At 43.1% G+C, this 19581-nt stretch overlaps 1 protein-coding gene across 2 annotated transcripts; it reads left to right on the plus strand.

The window, feature by feature from the left end:
- Positions 1-1198: 1198 nt before the first annotated feature.
- Positions 1199-18240, plus strand: paqr6 (progestin and adipoQ receptor family member VI). Of its 2 annotated transcripts, none has more exons than XM_023801429.2 (8): positions 1199-1450; positions 8622-8860; positions 9394-9521; positions 11823-12028; positions 14108-14234; positions 14587-14683; positions 14782-14926; positions 15271-18240. In XM_023801429.2, exons 2-8 carry the CDS (start codon positions 8684-8686, stop codon positions 15540-15542), a joined length of 1152 nt encoding a protein of 383 aa, XP_023657197.2. In that variant the 5' UTR covers positions 1199-1450; positions 8622-8683; the 3' UTR covers positions 15543-18240. The 2 variants fall into 2 exon arrangements, with proteins under 2 accessions (XP_023657197.2, XP_023657198.2); XM_023801430.2 differs by lacking the exon at positions 1199-1450 and adding an exon at positions 2356-2450.
- The last annotated feature ends 1341 nt before the right edge of the window (positions 18241-19581 follow it).

Consider the following 19581-nt stretch of genomic DNA (forward strand, 5'->3'; position numbering starts at 1 on the left):
CAGGTGCTCACCACGGCCGACTGTGAGCACCGCACAAGCCTTGCCGTTATGGAGATGTTCTGTCCCAGTCCTCTGACCATAAACTGGCCCTTTTCAAAGTCACTCAGATCTATATCTCAACCAATTTCTTCCGCATTTACGGCAAGTACTTAATGTTACCATCTAACATATCACAGAAGTTGACATGCGCCGTTTTTACAAGACAATATTATTCACTTCACATGGGTTCTGGCTCATTGGTCAATAGAGTGAAATGTTTTTATAATTTGGTGATCAGTGATGACACAGCACACAGTGCACAACAATGAAATGCATCCTCTGCATTTAACCCATATGTGACAATGTGACATAGCAGGGGGGCTGCTAACTCAGCGCCCGGGGAGCAGTGCTTGGGGGCGGTACCTTGTTAACCATTAGGCCACCACTGCCCGCAGAGTACAGATATTTTTATAATATATACTTTTAAACCGGGGACCAAATCATAGCCTCCATTTTTGTAATGTAGGCTGACCTGTTACCTGAAAACTCACAGTCCGTAAAATCGTCGGTCAAAGTGACCCAAATCATGCCTGCTATCAGTCCGACCGGCATCATCATGCTCTGTAGTTCTTGTTTCACTGGTAACTCTGCTGCTCTCCTCCGCTCACTCTCTACAATGCTCTGTCTCCTTTTTAAAATCTCTTCTTACACCGCGTCCATCTGCGTGTTCTCTGGACGTCTCGTGTTCCTGCCAGTCCTGGGCTTATGCCCAGTTCTCGTGGCACAAAGAAGCGCTCGATCTCCCGACTGCGCCTCCGCTGCCATCTGAAGCGGAGATAACAAAACCCGGTCCCAGTTTACTGGAATTCCTCATAAGCCTGCCCTCGTGGCCGCAAGAAACCCCGAAGGGTGTGAGGGGGAAAAAAAGGTCCGACTGCGCAGAGAGCGCCCCCCATGAATCACCATTAGGTACCGCACACTCAGTCCAAGACATAAAGTGTAAATATATAAAACCCTCATTTGAACATGAAAAAATATTGCAGGTAGGTAAACATTTTAATGAAACTTTTTAATAAAACAAAATTTTACTGTGGGTTAACTTTATATAAGATGTCCGTCGTGCATCGTGTTACGGGGGTAAAACGCCCTCTTTTTTTATAAATACAGATTAAATGATGCGACAATTGCGCCGCTCGCTTTCGGCCCTCGCCTGATTCCGAACACAGCGTTTCATTCTTGTCCACATCCAATGAAAAAGGGGATGTGATGGAGGAGGGATATGGCCACTGCCGCTAATGTAACCCTATAATCCAGCAGCGGCACAGCGCGTAGGAACGGGGATCGCATATAGATTTATCATGGGACCGTAGTCTTTCGTTTTTCCTACAAGCAACAAAATCAGGATTTTAAACACATTGTCACCTCAGTCAAGATGTGCTTAAATCACCACGCCGCCAAATAAAGCTAAAAGGTTTGCCTCTTATGCTTGATTTTTTTTCTTGGCTTTTCAGGCTGCCTCGACGGTTTTCTGCACATGTATGTTTAATAAACGTCAGTATTACAGCAATTTATTGTCAAGTAGCTTCAGAAAGTCGTGTTTTCTTGTAGTGTCATGATTTTTTGCATTTTCAGTCACTCCCTATCTGGGCGGAATAATTGAGCTTGTTTTACACTTGATTATTTAGCAAGATATTGTAAGGCTAGAATAAAGACCATATATAACTATCGTAATGTAAAATACGACTTAGTTATAAGTCATATTGATTATGATTTGCAGTTTAAATTCCATTGCAGAAATAATTGACGAGAAAACTTACGGGCTTGTGTGTAAGGGAGAGAGAATGTGTCGATTGGTGCTTTTTATGATGTTGAAGGAAAAGTGTTATACTCTGTCGATCTGCTACGTACGTTACAATGAATGCATAAAATAAATCAAATCGCATAAATATTTTGGACCACATAGAAACTACCTGCTGCATGTACCAAGAATTATATGAAACTTTTGAAGTATGTTTTCTGAATTACGGGAAAGTACTACGAGTTTTTGCAGGGGTGGAAACCAGCACATCCCGTGAAACTCACATATTAACATTTTTAGGCACCCAGCCAAAGAATCTTTCACAACAATGTGTGTAAAAGTTAGAATGATCTAATTGTTTGCGACAACAAATGTATTTAAGCAGAAAGATTTGTATGTTGATCTTTTTAATGCCAATATTTGACAGTGAAAACTGAGGAACGCGCCGTCAATCGCTGAAATCCTGTCAGTAAAACTGTTTTGTAAGAGTGTGAGAGGAGACTGGGCCTCTTAGCTTCCTGTCATTCCGAATCTCCCCTGTGCAATATCCCTCCCAGTTCGCCGGAGCCCACTTTCAGTCTCCTTCTGGCAGGAAACTTAATCCTCGTGCACTGAAGCACAAGGGAAAGCCATGCCTATAGTTTTATATATATATATACCCAACGCTTCATTCGTAAGTAATTTTTCTGAGGCGCTATAAGGCAAATTTAATATAATGCATAAACGTAATATAATATTATATGCTAGATCTGAAAAGTATAATTTTTAACTGCTTAAGAACATCTAATTACACCTTAAAAGATGTGCAAATTGGAAGTAAGGAAAAAGTCTGAATAAATGTTAATTATATGTATTTTATTTGGAACATTAAGATAATTGCTAACATTAAAAATATGTCCTGTACTTTTGGCTCGTTTTATCATCGTATTAAAAAAGGCAAAATACTATGTCTAGTGTTTGATCATGTCCATTGCTGTTACGGTGTGGCCTGCTGGGAATGTCGCTTTAACTTATAAACATCCTCATAAAGATATTTTCCTGCAGTATAAAAGATGATGGAAACATAATTTAATAAGCATTCTGTGTCTTACGTCTTTACCTAGTTAACACATTACTGTGATCTATACTGCTGCATTTTTTTGACATAAATGGTGATCTGGTCTCCGTCGAAATCCTAAGTAATTGGTAACACCATCCCCAACAGGAAGCCCTTCCGGTTCCCGATGCTCAGTCCTGTACGTTGGCTTGGTGGCTGCATGCTCACTTCAGAACTGCTTCCACGCATTGATGCTTTTAAGAGTGTCTTATATGGGCTGCTTAAAGCCATGCTACATTTCAGCTGAGTCAAAGTCATGACATGCTGGATGCTGAAATGACCTGATGCACAAGATGTGAAATTTCTTCTATTTGTGCCAATCTGCTGCAGATTTACTTGGATTATCCCTCTCACTGAATGGGGTCATTTACAAGACATTCTAAATTAAAAGTGCTGTTCAGTGTAATTTCACTGTCTGGGGGCTCGGCGAGCTAAGCCTCTGTGGCTGTGATTGGAAGGTTGCCGGTTCAAGCCCGGTTTTGGCGGAATAGTCATGTCTGCGGGTCGTTAATTGAGCAAGGCCCTTAACCCCCCCCAGTTCCATGGGCACTGCTGCAGGTGGCTTCCAAGCCTGCTGTCACCTATATATGTGTCTCTGTGTCATGGAGAGCAAGACGGGGTAAGCAAGACGAGAATTTCCCCGCAAAGGGTCAATAAAGTGCCTTTATTATTATTATTGTTGTTGTTGTCTAGGATAAAATGATGCGGAATTTATCTTATGACTGTAGAATAAAACAGGATTGATATGGTATTGTTTATGTATATGAATATTTCCGTGGTGCCCAAGTAAAGTAGCACACCAACGGAAGTTAGCGTGGGCATTACTTGCATACTCTGCAAAGTGCGTTTTGATAAAGTAATGCTTCTCCACGGCAAAGACTCGTCATTGTGTATGACACAGATGGCCATTGAAAGGAGTCATGTGATCATGAGCGAATCACAAGCGAGGGGAAAAAAAATGCGACTCTTAAGGAGGAGAGTGGTCAAGACGGAACACTAGAGAAAGGCAGGGGCACCGCTAGAGATTGTAGGCCCCATGAAAGCATATTGGGCCCCCAATCTACAACAATCCAATTATGCTTAAATTTTTAGGGGGTTGTAACTCAGAGACACTTAGTATGGTTCTAACTCACATCCCCTATACAGCACATCTGGAGTAAGGGAATAGCTAGTACTTCTGGAGTAGCTAGTACTTTGTTTTATTTATATATATAATAATTTCTGTTATCATAAATACATGAGTTCTATTATTCATTATTCTGAATTATGCAAGAATAGAGCACAATGGATTTCCAAGCAAAGGACATTAGGTGAAGGTAGACATATGCTGTGGAAGAAGGTCAGAATAAAAACCAGGGAAATTGATCCCATTCTTAATTGGAACCTGGAGAAGACATTTGAAGCAGCAGCCTTTGCCTTTAATAACCTTTTAGCTGTACTGTTACCATTACTGTTGGTTACAACTTTCTTTAAAAGTGTCGTTCTTGCTGGTGATTTTTTTCTGTCTCTGTTTCCTGTTGAGCTCTGGTGAGGAATTGCAATTCTGAGATGGGTTGATGTGCTGATCATTAGCCACATGCTGGCTAAATTGCCAGAATGGGAATACAAAACTGCAAAATTTTGTTAAAGTCACAGCTTCTATATAGCAGTTATAGTTTCTTCTTCTGTTTTTCACTGTTGTGTTGTTGGTCACTCTTACTTCATGTATGTATTCTGCAGAGATTTGAGCTTTAACTTTTTTTTTTGTCTTAAATGGTTACCTAGGAGGGTATTTTTAAGGATATTTTGGACAGGCGAGTCTTTAGCCACCTTAGCTCAGGAGGTCCTCCCACGGCTTACTGTTATTGGCTGGATTGAATCAAAATTAAGTGGTATCATGGCCTCTTCAAATCAGAGCAGTCTTTTCCTATTATCCCTGAGGTGGTCTCACTTCTTGCCCTCCCCTGCTTTTGGCAAGGCCTTGTCTGCTCATTCAGCTATTTTTCTCTCTTCGGCAGTGGAAGAGAAATGGAAACAAAGAAAGCGTATCCATTTACAGGTTCTTTTCAAGTTTGACATTATAAATGTTTAACAGGGCATAGAGATGTAATGCATACAACTATGGTGTGAAGTTTTTAATGACAGTAAGCAGTGAAATATCTTAAAATGTTTCAAAAATACTCAATGCATATTTTTAATGGAGTTTCGTTATTCCTATTAATTGTTATAGACAAACTGGTGGAGTAAAGCATTGCAATAAAAAGGCTTAATTGTGGTAAGGTTATGAAATTCACACAGTATTAAACAATACAAACAGCACAAAACCATAGTATACACCAGCTCCCACATATCACATGTCAGCTTACTGTTTTAAACTAAACCATGATTCATATTGTACAGCTGTCCTGTTCAGACTGTATTTACCGAAAAGGTGGTATTTTGTCATTCAAGAGGTTTACTACGGTTTTACAGATACTGGAGATTTGAGGCTTGCATTCTCATCCACAGGTCAATTTGACCCACATAAGACCAATGCATAGTGCACTGGACAGTGAAAGACGAGATCCCAAGTTCCTGAATGGCCATAGGAGCCAGACAGCAAGCACATAGTCATCAATGACGAGTGCTTTTCTCAGTCTCTCCAAGGCTGTTCAAACTCTGGATTGTCAGCATTCCTTGCACTGGTCCACAGGTCACCAGATCTACAAAGTAGCTTCTCTGTGTCTGAGATACCAAGGGCCAAGCAGGTGCAATTAATATATACGTCTCAACTCGGGAATCTAAATTTGAGAGGTCATATTGCAGACTTATATTACAGACCACACGCTTTATCTGTCATAGATGAGGGTTTGCACCAACTGTGTAGCCATGAAAAGATCAGTTGCTATGTGCTGTATATGTGCTATGTGGTGGAAGTGTGTCAGAGTTTATCAGAAGCTCTTGTTAAGTGTGCCTGGCTATGATGAGGAGCTGCTAGCTTAATAAAGCGGGATTTGATTGTACAAAACTAGAGGTGTGAAGTTACATGGCTTCCCACTGAGCCACATCGACCTAACGCAATCCCTGTGTTTTTAATTCTAAGAGGCCTGTCAAATAATCAGACATATACAGTAACTGTCACTGCATGGACGAGGCCACGGGTCACACCCATCCATCAAAGAGCCAGATCGCCCTGGAGAGGATACCATTCCATCACAGGGAACACAATATGGGCAATTTAGAGACACCAAGTCAAATTTTTCTGGACTTTGGGAGAAACCTGGAATACTCAGAGAAACCCTGTGCAATCTGGGAATAGCATGCAAGCTCCGTACACGAGGTGGGAATCAAACCCCCCAGCACTGGATCTGCCACCCACTGGCACCCCAGATTTTTAAAACTGTAGTCTACCCAGCAGTCTGTTCTTGCACTGCCTCCTGCTTTGACTTTCTTGATCTGTAGTCCCTTCCACCCTAGAGATAGGTCTGTTTCTGAGTATTTTGAATTTCTTGCTTTGATCTATGATGGTTTCCGAGATATTACTTTTGGGACCGTGGTGCTGTCTTCCCAGGATTCACACCCATTAGTTCCATAGCAGATACCTGATGTGTCTTCTTGCTCTGTGACGCTTCAGTTCTCGATGTTTATGAAATGATGATGTCTGATTCCCCCCCGGGAAGATGGCGGAGTGTCCGTCAGACTCGGCCCATTGTCCTATCCAGCCCGCGGCTCACATTCCTGTCCTAAGCACAGCCCGTTCTCATGGTCCGACGTGTAACAGTCACTCCTCAGCCTACACTTTCCAGAGTGTTCACAAAGCACACATTGTTCACCCCCCTCTGCAGAGAGAAAGCTCACAGCTGTATCACTGCATGAGGGGGGGGGGGGGGGTGGCAAACCTCTCTGTGCTCCTGTCATGGAATGAGACCTGCGTGATCCTTCAGGGAAAAAAATGGAGGGAAACGATTTCATGTCTAGCTGGATTTTAATTAATAAAAGAACTGTTGTGCCATTTACGGCAATGTATTGTTATTCCTATAGTGCTGAATCTGAATCTACCACAGTTAAAAAGAAAAATAAGTATCATTTCTGGGTTGTAGGTTTATATTAAAACTCCGTCCATCCATCCATCCATTTTCTGACACTTATTGGGGGTCGGGCTCCCTCACACCAGCCTTCTCCTCCAGCTCCACCGGTGGAATACCAAGGTGTTCCCAGGCCAGCCAAGAGATATCATCTCTCCAACATGTCCTGAATCTGGGGTCACCTCCCAGTTGGACATGCCTGGAACACCCCCCCTGGGAGGCGTCCAGTTAGATATCCTACATAGATGCTTGAACCACTTCAACTGACTCTGTTTGATGCGGAGGAGCAGTGGCTCTCCCTTGACCTCCTTCTGAATGTCCAAGCTCCTCACCCGATCTATAAGGCTCAGCAGAGACACACTGCAGAGGAAACTCATTTCTGCCCCTTTTATCTGCGATCTCATTCTTTCAGGCAGTACCTAAAGATTGTGACCACAAGTGAGGATAGGAATGTAGATCGGCTGGCAAATCAAAAGCTTTGCCTTCAGCTCTTGCTTCCCCAAGACAGAACACTCCCTTCTTCCCACACTCGTGAACAAGACCCGAAGATACTTAAACTCCTCCACTTGAGGCAGTAACTCCTCCCCTATCAGGAGAGGTCAATCCACCCTTTTCTGTTTGAGAACCATGGCCTCAGACTTGGAGGTGCTGATCCTCATCCTGGCCGCCTCCCACTGCATGCATGCACCTGCAAACAAACAAATAACTGCTATCCTACACAAATGGCTGCACACTTAGATGCTTATGACTGCTAAGTAATGAGTCCTGAACAAGGCACTCAGGACGCCTTCCTCAGCAATGCATTTACCTTTAATACTTCATAAGTGCCGATAGGCGGTGACTACAGACACATAGTACCAGTCATGGTCAGAGAAGCTGGAGGTAGGACCCCACAGGGAGTGTGCTGCCTATTTTTGTCAGGAAGCGCAGCCTTAATATTTAAGTGCTGAGTGGTAAAGCTTTTAATAACCCGTGGTGAAGAAGGGTAAGTTAGGAGCCATGGAACTGTGGGGGGGGGGCATCAGTAAGAATGGCATAATGAACAATCATGAAAAAAATCACCTTAAAAAAAAAACGATAAAATTTTATCAATAAAAGCCCATTATTAATTTTGCTCCATCAAATATTTGTTTTAGTAAATATGCCCCCCACTCCTGCCGTGAAATTATGCCCCCCCCCACCCCATTTAGGTGTATTCTGTGGTCCATGGGAGCATGGGCTCCGTGGGGAGTCCTTGAACATGGGCTATGCCCTGTCGTCTCCTTCGTGTCCTGCCTGCTGCAGGACCATCTCATTTTGATAGTGACCAAAGAGGACCAGCCTCTACTGTAGATGTCATAAAACCCAGAGCTTCTTGTCTTCAGTAGAGCAGCACAGTAAATCCCTCAGAAGATGCCGGGTTGCATGGCACCCATTGGGAAATGCAGGGTAAACTTGCAGCGTTCCCCTCTGAATTTTTAAGAACGTTTTATGGAATGTGGGCCTCTCGTTTCCTGTGCTTACATACAAAAATGTTGTTTATGTCGCAGGCCAGTAGAGACTTGTCTCGGGATGGAGGGCTGGATAAGATTCCGGGAGGTACATGAAAGCCTAAATATCAGCGCTGCTTTCCTATGGCCTGGCGACAGGGGGGGGGGGCTCGAGCCGGGGCTCTGAAGCATGGCTCCGCCCGTAACGCACGCTCTCCTCCTGGTCTCCTCCGCAGTCCCTCCTGTGCAGTGGCCTGGCCGTCAGGCTTGGGCCAGGGTCCAGTGTGAGCGGCGGGAGATGATGGAAGGGGCCCGACCCCCGCAGCTGGAGTGCCCCATGTGGTGTGTGCTGTGCCAGGGGGGGCAGGCCTGGCTGCAGCAGGTGCGCCGGTGGGCGGCTGAAGTCCTCTGGCTGCCGACGGGTTCTCTGGGCTTCAGGCTCCCCCAGCTCTTCGATATCCACCAGGTTCCGAGGGTGAGTGGCCTTCATAGCGAAGTCAGCAAAAACTGGGGGCGCGATGTGACTCAGTGGGTTAGGGTGCTGTGTATGTGAACGGAAGGTCGCTTGTTTAAATCCCCGTGTCAGCAGAGTGATTTAACTGTAGGGCTCCTGAGCAATACTCTTAATGCCCAAATGCTCCAGGGATTGTGTCACCCAGCCTTCTCAAAAACAAATGTCAGTTTCCATAAATGTATTTGCTGAATAAATAAAATGAAACTCAGACAGATACAGTGTTGCATGAGTAATACAAGGTCTGTTTTTCATTCAAATGAGTTTCCCTATCAATATGTCAGTGATTAATTATCTAGTCTTCACAGCATAAATCATATTTTAGAGAGGCAAGTACTATTAAACAGGTATTTAACAGCAAGTTTCTTCTGGTCAGGGACCTTCTGATCCTCAGTAGATTCTTTGTAATTCTGCACATCACAGTTTTACGCTGGTTTCTGCATTAGAACCTGCTGTCTCACCTGCTAGCGTGTGTTTGCCGGCATGCATTTCTGCAGGTATACCAAGAGGATGGCATCATATCCGGGTACCGCCACCCCCGCAGCTCGGCGCTGGACTGCGTCCTCAGCAGCTTCCAGATGACCAACGAGACCGTCAACATCTGGACCCATTTCCTGGCCACTTGGTAAGCGGCCGCTGGATGGTCCACGGGCTGCAGACCCCAGTGAGGCTCTACCTCGCTTACCTTTCATTGCATTTAATGGTCGTGCATCTCTCATGCTCCTCACTCAAGCCCAACATCAGTTATAGGAAACAAGAAGAAATTACGTTTCTTTCTTTTTGATTATGTTGTATTTTCCTGTGCGCAGGCATAACATTAGTCTGCAACTATGTTCTAGCACCAATGCATTAAACAGTCTAGCCATTCTAGGCACTGGTGTGCATCTTTTCAAAGCGTCAAGGAGTTGTCAAGCTTTCCAAAAGTATGCTAGTAGCAGATATTCATGACATACCCATTAAAATATCACAGATGCATCAAGAATTACTTCAGACTGGATAATTACACTTGTTAAGGACTTTATGCTTATTTACCCACTTATTACCAACAAAGAAGTGCTCACATTACATATGTTTACATAGAGCCACTGCTACACTTTGATTCACTGTTGCTCTGACCCTGAATTACGCCGCTGTAAGTGACGTGTCTGGCCAGCACTCTCCGGTCAGTGTCAGATAAGTGTCAAATATGCATCATTTATTTTCTACTATTAGAGGCACTTAAAGGATGCATGGGAATATGTGCAATCCATTGTCACACAAGAGTCTCAAGTTCAGAGCTCAGTCACTAAGAAGTTTTGCTATACATAGATTTGAAATGGTAACGAATCACATCTGTAATATTAACAAAAGTACATTAATCCATAACGCTTAAAAAAAAAGCCTTTTCCCTTTTTCTTTTAATCTGCAACCGGCAATTAAATCTCACCGTTGGCCAACCTCCCTGCCTCCCACTGCATAACGCCCACGTGGACCTCAGAGGGGTGAAATCTAGCACATGCCTCTCCTGATCTGCATGCCAGCGGCCACCTGCTTCCTGTCGCCCTACGGAACTGTTGGCTTTTTTCTCCAGGCCTTTCACTCCAGGGTTTCCCAATCCAGTCCTCAGGGAGCCACAAACATCCACATTTTTGCTCCCTCCCAGCTCCCTGCCAGACAGTTCACATTTATGTTCCCTCACTTGAGGAGTGGATTGTGATACACTGCTCTATCAGAGTTGGAGGAAGGCACTGTTCAGTGGCGGAGAAAGTACTAATTTACCTAAGTAAAAGTACAAATAAACAGGCAAAAATGTACTCTAGTAAAAGTACCTTGTTGGCCTTCCTACTTAAGTAAAAGTAAGTACTTACTTGTAAATATATTTACAGTATTAAAGTAAAAGTACTTGAACATGTAGTCCCCACTGCAACTGTGTAACATGGCATTAAGTATGTCAACTGTACATATATTTTGTTAAATACAAAAATTCAGGCATGAAAGTGTATTTTCCAATCTAAACATTTAAATCATGAAATACTAGTTTATAAGAGCTTCAGAAAGATTAACCAGCTACAATGATTAATGCCATGCGGTTCAACAATAGTTCTAGTACTGATACATGTGTGTAGCGCTGTGCGATATATATCGTGTGACGATAGACCAATGTCTACCAATATGATATATATCATTATTTGGATATGAGAATTTGGTCTTATTGCAAAGTATATGGCAACAGGATGCAAAATTTTACACTTTTGTCATGACATTATCCACATGCTATTCACAATTTACCAATAAGTTAGCCTGATCACAAACATCCGAGGATCACCTCCTGCCCTTTCCAGAGTCACAAAATACTCCAGCCAAAGGTTTCATTTTGATTTTATACAGTAAATGTTTCTGCTGACAGGATTGAAAACCTCTGACACGGGCTTTACTTTGACAAAACAAGTCCCAAAATCTCTGTATTTTCTGTCCCATTACTACCTTTCCTTGTCATCATCTGATTAAAAAAAAAAACCAAAAACAACATGATTGTAAAATCACACTACAAAACTAAATAGGAATGTAGCATAGTACTGTACAAAGTATTAGTACTACACAAAAGATCATGGTTTTCAATTTATACTTGTTTTACTACTTCCTAATGGCACAGCAGAGAGTTTGATATTGGGGGGGGGCACACAATTATTTAAATGTAAAGGTCTGTTTATTGGGGGGTATGTATGAATCCAAATTAAATGGAGTTAGTATTAGAGGTCCATTTGGTCAGTGTGATTCATAGGATTATACTAGAAGCTGATGCCCTGCAATTCTGTTTCCCTTTAACTTCACTGCCTCGCTCTCTCATGATGACAGCCGCCCCATTCCCCCGCAGCGAGCGGCTCCGCCGAACGCCCCCCTCTCTCTGACGAGCGCGGCGGGCCGACCGCCCTCTCTCCCTTGACAGGTACTTCCTGTGGCGCTTCAGCATGCTCTGCGGCTCTCTGGACTTCCTGTCGGAGAGCTACACCTGGCCCCTGCTGGTCTACATGCTGCTGATCTGCCTGTATCCCTTCACCTCCAGCTGTGCCCACACCTTCAGCACCATGTCCCCCGAGTCGCGCCACATCTGCTACTTCTTTGACTATGGCGCCATCAGCCTCTACAGCCTGGGTATAACCGGCCCCCCTGCCAAGGCCCACTGTGCTGCCCCTTAGCACCTCCCTCAGTGCCTCCCTTAGCACCTCCCTCAGGGCCTCCCTTAGCACCTCCCTCAGTGCCTCCCTTAGCACCTCCCTTAGCGCCTCCCTCAGTGCCTCCCTTAGCACCTCCCTTAGCGCCTCCCTTAGCACCTCCCTCATTGCCTCCCTTAGCACCTCTGCCAGGGAATCTCCTGTTTCTCTCCTTGTTTTGTCTGAACAGCTGTAGCCACCTTGCAAATGATCCGCATCCTTGGTAAAGATCTTTCCACCATTCAATCCGTATTCCATAACCGCTAATCCAATGAAGGACCTCCATGAGCTTGGAGTATATCCCAGGGTGCAAAGCGAAAAAGGTGGCATAGACCCTGGACAGGATGCATTCCAGTTTATTACAGTATAAATAATAGAATCAGCCACAGATACACATTTCAGAAATGATTCATTCCTAAAAACAAGTGGTATGATCACCCATTTTTTTCAGTAGGTATTGTGACCTCCCTACAGCTGATTGGCCATCCACTGGTGTGCACAGCAAATGAAATGTGCTTTTTCTGACCATAGGTCTTGGTTCCAGTCCAACTGAAAATGCTGTTTTGTCAAGAAAAAACTTCTGACTCTTCTGAATAGCCTTGTGGCTTGGAAGGGGTGCTTCACTGTAAATTTGGGGACTTGGTAGCCCAAAGATAAAACGTCATAGTGATCAGTGGTATATTTAGCATTTTACATATTTTTGTGCTGCTGGGAAGGTTAACAGCCTTCTGTTCTTTCCATTTGTGAGATCTTCGCATTTTCCTGTGGTGATGAATGACATGTGATGGCTGCTATGGCGACGTATGTGTGTTCACACTCCAGAATACCACAATACAGCTGCTCAGACTGATATTGATACAATAATAATTACATAAGAATGCAAGAATGCCCTGTTTATAGTGTAAGATATAGATGGAATATAGGTAAGATATCTGGAAGTGACTATAAAGAATTCTTGATTTGCTTTAATATGATAATATAGTATAGTTAAAACTGTATGTTTTCCCTCTGCATATCACGTGTCATGCATGTATGATACAGTCAGTGACTTGGCAGCTGGGGTTGTGATGCAGAGTGCTGGGAAGGCATTAGTATGATACACAGATAAAACTGGCCCCCTGATTGGTTGCTGAGGCTGAGATACAGAGTGCTGGGAAGGCATTAGTATGATACACAGATAAAACTGGCCCCCTGATTGGTTGCTGAGGATGAGATACAGAGTGCTGGGAAGGCATTAGTATGATACACAGATAAAACTGGCCCCCTGATTGGTTGCTGAGGCTGAGATACAGAGTCTTGGGAAGGCATTAGTATGATACACAGATAAAACTGGCCCCCTGATTGGTTGCTGAGGATGAGATACAGAGTGCTGGGAAGGCATTAGTATGATACACAGATAAAACTGGCCCCCTGATTGGTTGCTGAGGATGAGATACAGAGTGCTGGGAAGCTATTAGCATGATATACAGATAAAACTGCCCCCCTGATTGGTTGCTGAGGATGAGATACAGAGTGCTGGGAAGGCATTAGTATGATACACAGATAAAACTGGCCGCCTGATTGGTTGCTGAGGATGAGATACAGAGTGCTGGGAAGGCATTAGTATGATACACAGATAAAACTGGCCGCCTGATTGGTTGCTGAGGATGAGATACAGAGTGCTGGGAAGGCATTAGTATGATACACAGATAAAACTGGCCCCCTGATTGGTTGCTGAGGCTGAGATACAGAGTCTTGGGAAGGCATTAGTATGATACACAGATAAAACTGCCCCTCTGATTGGTTGCTGAGGCTGAGATACAAAGTGCTGGGAAGGCATTAGTATGATACACAGATAAAACTGCCCCTCTGATTGGTTGCTGAGGCTGAGATACAAAGTGCTGGGAAGGCATTATCATGATCCACACTGCTTTTGTCTCTATATCTGCATGATGACCCAGAACTAGATAATGTCAGTGGATGGATTCAAAGGGAATGACTGTTTTAACTGGACGTGTTTTGCTTGGCTTTCTGTTTACAGGTTGTGCCATTACTTATGGATCTTATGTGATGCCCGATTGCTGGGTGAACACCTGGCTGCATGAGTACTTTGTAGCTTTGGCTGTTGGGAACACACTGGTGTGCACTGGACTGTCCTGCTATTCCAGGTAAGAGGCGGAACACACAGTGTCCCAGCTGGGCATAATTTGAGCTTGTGGGTTGATTAGCTAATGACTGTGTGCTGTGCATGAGCTTGTCTGACGAATCATCCGCATTTACAGCAAGAAATATCAGGTATCACTGCATGACCTCTTTGTGGTCTCTACTTAAAAGTGTTTCCATTTTAATGATAAATGGCTGATGACATCTGTCTATAGCAACAAGAGCAATTATTATTAAAAGCATTCAATTGTGATGTGTGTGGTATAGAAGATTCACAAATACTGCATATAATTAGTAAAGTGCACATAACCTTAAGAGTATCTTTCACATTATTATCAATGATAAATCTTTTTATAGGCTCCTTGAGATGGAGTTTCCCCGCAAGAGTAAGATCTTGAGGACGGCAGCTTTTGTTTATCCCTTTATCTTCGACAATATCCCCCTCTTCCACAGAGTGAGTAGATTCCCCCTGGGTAGGAGTGAGTAATGCCTGGAAGCTCTTCACTGCAGAACTGTACCTGAGTGTCACTGCATGTGCTCTCATCTCCATAGCTGCTGCTATGCTGTGGAGATAGCTTTAGCCACAACGAGGCCTCGTCCAGCCACTGTTACCACCTGATCTTCGCCTTCCTCACCTGCTTCCTGTTCACATCACACCTCCCCGAGAGACTGGCCCCAGGACGCTTCGATTTCATCGGTGCGTCCGTTCGTCTTTAGTTTTCTGTCTTTCTGCCTCAAAGTCCATTTCAAACCCTATTTTGTAATGTTGACCCAAATCTCTGTTTCCTCATCATAGTACTTGTTTAAATATGAATTATAAACAGCAGGGCTGCTCAATTTTGCTCCTGGAGATCGACCACCATACAGAGCTTAGGTACAGCCATAATTTAACACACCTGATACAAATAATCAGTTAAGCTTCAGCATAGTTCTCATCCTGAGATGATACTAAAAAGCTAGATTATCTGTAATATCTATTGTTTTTTTGGTTTTATCCCATTCCATTACCCATCACGTCCCTCTCCAATCTCTCAAATCCAGGCCACAGTCACCAGCTCTTCCACATCTGTGCTGTAGTGGGCACACACTTTCAGATGGAGGCGCTGTTGGCAGACATGACGTCGCGCAGCGCCTGGCTGATGGTCAACACCGCTGTTCCGTCGCTCCTGGGCACCATAGGGGCCCTGGTCCTGGGCGTCCTGCTCAACCTTGGCATCATTGCCGTGTTCAGCGCTGCTCTGCTCAAGGTGCCGGGTCGCAGGCCTGCCAGTCACGCTGTCGCCGCCCAAGGCTGCCCTGAGCTCAAGGAATAATGAAGGTGCTCATGTCACGCGTTAATCACATGCTCAGTAGTGTGTTTGACATGCTCGTGTAAACACCTCACTCAACCTCTGACGGTGACCTTCAGAGACCTCTGGAATTTAAACTCCTCTGTCAGCCTCAGTGCCCTGTGCAGTTTGCCCTGGGCGATTTTTAAACACTAGCATGCTAAAACTTTTATTTAGGTTTTATTATGCACTAAGATTAAGACCCAGCTATAATCAAAATGGCCACCCCTAGAATCCTGACGTGCAGGTAATTTAGGAAGTATTATCATTTTTTCTGAGATGTATATGAAGTCAGAGATGGACATGAAGTCACAAAGCACAAAATATCTGGCAAAGCTAAAATCACGGTACAGTATGACCCAATTATGCAAAGATCAGTTTAATTTTACTTACAATCTATTAATTGTTGTACTCATGTTACATTTGTTTATTTCTTAGGCCAATACTAATCAAACTACGAAAGAGAGCTGTCAGTAAAATGATTTTCAATATATAAATCTCAGCCGTACCCAGATATAGGATTTCCCTCAGCACTAACTGTGCACAATAACAATCTTTAACATTCTGTGTATTTAGTTCAGTGCCTAATTGTGTGGTGGAGTCACCTTCTCAGTTATTCCCTAAAGTTCACTAACATTAACTAAGGTTTCTTTTTTTTTTTTAACTAAGTAAATATATATATTTTTGAAAAGGTGCTTTCATTTTTGACATTATGTCAATGGTAGATCAAAAGTACATTTTTAGTTCTCATTCCAGAGCACTGGAAAAAGAACTACCAAAGAGTGCGGATTAGTGTGTTTACAGACAAGTGCCAATCTGTAGGTTAAAAAGGACCACATCTTAACGGCTTTGCAAACTTTAAAACTGGAGATATTTAGTTTTATCCTATTCGTTAGGAGCATTTTTAGCATTCTTAATTTTTTAACAAACCAATTAATAAGAACAAAATGATAATTTTGCACTAAAATAATGGAACAGCCACATGAGTTAGTTGGTGTGTATGAACACCTTAAAAGAATATGTAATTAGAAATATATAAGCATAGATCTAAGGTTTTCAGAAACACATTTTGCACACTGAAAACAAATAAAAGATGCATTGTTAAAATGTGTTGAATAGGTAACGAAACTTTCTAGAATAGTCCTTATGTCCGCAGGTACAGTATGCAGTTGTCTTTTCATAACTGTGATAATGAGAAATATTGTGTTAAGTGCAGTTATGTCTCTCAGACACATGAAATTTGGCCGATTTGCTTCCTGAGATTTGGTTTGAATTATGTGTAAGTGCCTTCGTCAAAATTGCCTTGCCCACTTTTTTAAAGCATTTTTTCCCTGAGTTTTAGTCATGTGGAGTAGTGAGCTATCAAAAAGATTAATGGATCAGGAAGGTAGGGTAAGTGACATCATGGTTAGTGGGAGAGATGTGTAGCGCACTTGAGGAAAGTCCTGAGTTTTACGTGGGACTTCAATAGAGATCATGCAGCAGATTTTACAAAATAAAGCAAAGCTTTACCGTATGAGAAATGCGAGATGGTCAGTGAAAGTCGTGCTCCGGAAAGAAGGACGACTGCATTTATTTCTTTATTTATTACGTTCAGAAAAAAGTAATGGTAAGCTACAACTGTTACCACTTCTTTCTGTTTCCTTGAATAGAGTTGATATCGCTGTAGTTTTTAAGCCTTAAATTCACTAACCAGTGGATTATCCATAGTGTGTGATTGAGACAGAAACCAACACACGCTAACGCTTAACTGGTCCAAATGACAGTTACCTCAACCTGATTGCCTATTTCATGTTTCTAGCTGGTCGCATCTCCTAACCTTGCTGATAAAAGTATGCAGATCAGTTTTCTGTTTGCATGTAAAACTGTGTGAAACCCAACCCCTTAGAGGAAATTTCATGGGGCTCCTATAGCCTCATGACTAGCAATCTAAAAGGACAACAGCTGCTTGGAAGTCCTATGAATCCCAAAAACACTGAGCATGATGAAAGTTCATGCTCATTATTGCACATTGTTAAGAATTTAAGAATTTAATACTAATAACTTTGTGATACTTATCTATAATCGGTGTGAAACCCTTTTTCAACAGTATCTGTTGATTTATGTGACTATTTCAAAGTCGGACATGCCATATTTGTGAAAACAGTAGGAGATAAACCTTCCGTTGCCTTCGATGTGGTTGCTTTCACGTTACATTGCCGATAATAAGCTACAGGACTTCAATTCCACATCCAGCCGACTGAGGTCATCGGCAAACAGCGCGGACCTGCACAGTAAATTCAGCGGTCTATTTGAGCTTATACAGACTCTCAAAGGGCTGATTTAAGCCTGTTGGTTTTGCTGTATACAGGATCTAGAGTGTTGTTTGAAATTTACATCTACAGAAATTTTGAATGCATCAAATTGAATATTAGAGATTTATAACTTTAGAACTATGTAGAAAAAGATTTTTTTTAGTTAATCAAGGTGCTTTCCACTGGATTTTGAAGTGTTTTTTATTCATGCTTAAATTTTAGTTCTTTGTCCTTCAAAAGGGCACAAGATATTTTGAACAACTGTTCACTTTGAATTGTTGAGTTAACTTGTTTACTTGGGAAAATATTCTGTTTAACATTTATATTTACTACATAAAGCAACAAAGTTATACAGTGTTTTTGGAATAAAAATGACTGACTACATTCTTGATGAGATTTATGGGTCTATCTCTGAATGGAAAATGTTTTTTTTTTGGTGTGACAGGAATAAAACCATTTTATATTGTTATAAAATTATATACATGAATACTTGCAATTGTTGGAAAAATTTTATTCACAGACTTTTAATTTTTTTTTGACAAATTTATATATTAGACAACTGTATATATTTTTATACGTTTTGTCTAATTTAGTACACACATGCACACAGTTTACACTATTATAAAAAACACAACTTCATAGTTTCCTTTATGCATTCATTTATTTTTCAGTCAAGTCTTATCTGGTTAGAGTGATCTTGAATCTAAGCAATTAAAATGATTAAGAGCGGTGAAGACTCACAGACACAGCCAGGAAGACTCACAGACACAGACTCACAGGCACAGCCAGGAGGACTCACAGACACAGACTCACAGGCACAGCCAGAAGGACTCACAGACACAGCCAGGAGGACTCACAGACGCAGCCAGGAGGACTCACAGACACAACTAGGAAGACTCACAGACGCAGCCAGGAAGACTCACTGACGCAGACTCACAGGCACAGCCAGGAGGACTCACAGACACAGACTCACAGACACAGCCAGGAGGACTCACAGACGCAGTCAGGAAGACTCACAGACGCAGACAGGAAGACTCACAGACACAGACTCACAGACACAGACTCACAGACACAGACTCACAGACGCAGACAGGAAGACTCACAGGCACAGCCAGGAAGACTCACAGGCACAGACTCACAGGCACAGCCAGGAGGACTCACAGACGCAGACAGGAAGACTCACAGACACAGCCAGGAGGACTCACAGACGCAGACAGGAAGACTCACAGACGCAGACAGGAAGACTCACAGTCACAGACTCACAGACACAGACTCACAGACGCAGACAGGAAGACTCACAGACACAGCCAGGAAGACTCACAGGCACAGACTCACAGGCACAGCCAGGAGGACTCACAGGCACAGCCAGGAGGACTCACAGACGCAGACAGGAAGACTCACAGACACAGCCAGGAAGACTCACAGACACAGCCAGGAAGACTCACAGACACAGACTCACAGACACAGCCAGGAGGACTCACAGACACAGACACAGCCAGGAAGACTTACAGATGCAGACAGGAAGACTCACAGACACAGCCAGGAAGACTCACAGATGCAGACAGGAAGACTCACAGACACAGACTCACAGGCACAGCCAGGAAGACTCACGGACGCAGACAGGAAGACTCAGCAGCCCTAAGCAGCGTTCGCTTTGATTGGTCTAACAGTAAATGCCAAGCCATCTGAGAACCTGGTGTATCTATAGTGTCCCTTCCAGTGATCATATT

Source organism: Paramormyrops kingsleyae, chromosome 9, assembly GCF_048594095.1.
Source record: "Paramormyrops kingsleyae isolate MSU_618 chromosome 9, PKINGS_0.4, whole genome shotgun sequence".
NCBI lineage: Eukaryota > Metazoa > Chordata > Actinopteri > Osteoglossiformes > Mormyridae > Paramormyrops > Paramormyrops kingsleyae.

Bases quoted from the DNA above. Each gene is read 5' to 3' on its own strand.
- paqr6 (XM_023801429.2), top strand. From the start codon at position 8,684: ATGATGGAAGGGGCCCGACCCCCGCAGCTGGAGTGCCCCATGTGGTGT. The intron at 8,861-9,393 runs GTGAGTGGCCTT...GCATTTCTGCAG, and splicing joins ATATCCACCAGGTTCCGAGG to GTATACCAAGAGGATGGCAT. The intron at 14,684-14,781 runs GTGAGTAGATTC...TCATCTCCATAG, and splicing joins ATATCCCCCTCTTCCACAGA to CTGCTGCTATGCTGTGGAGA.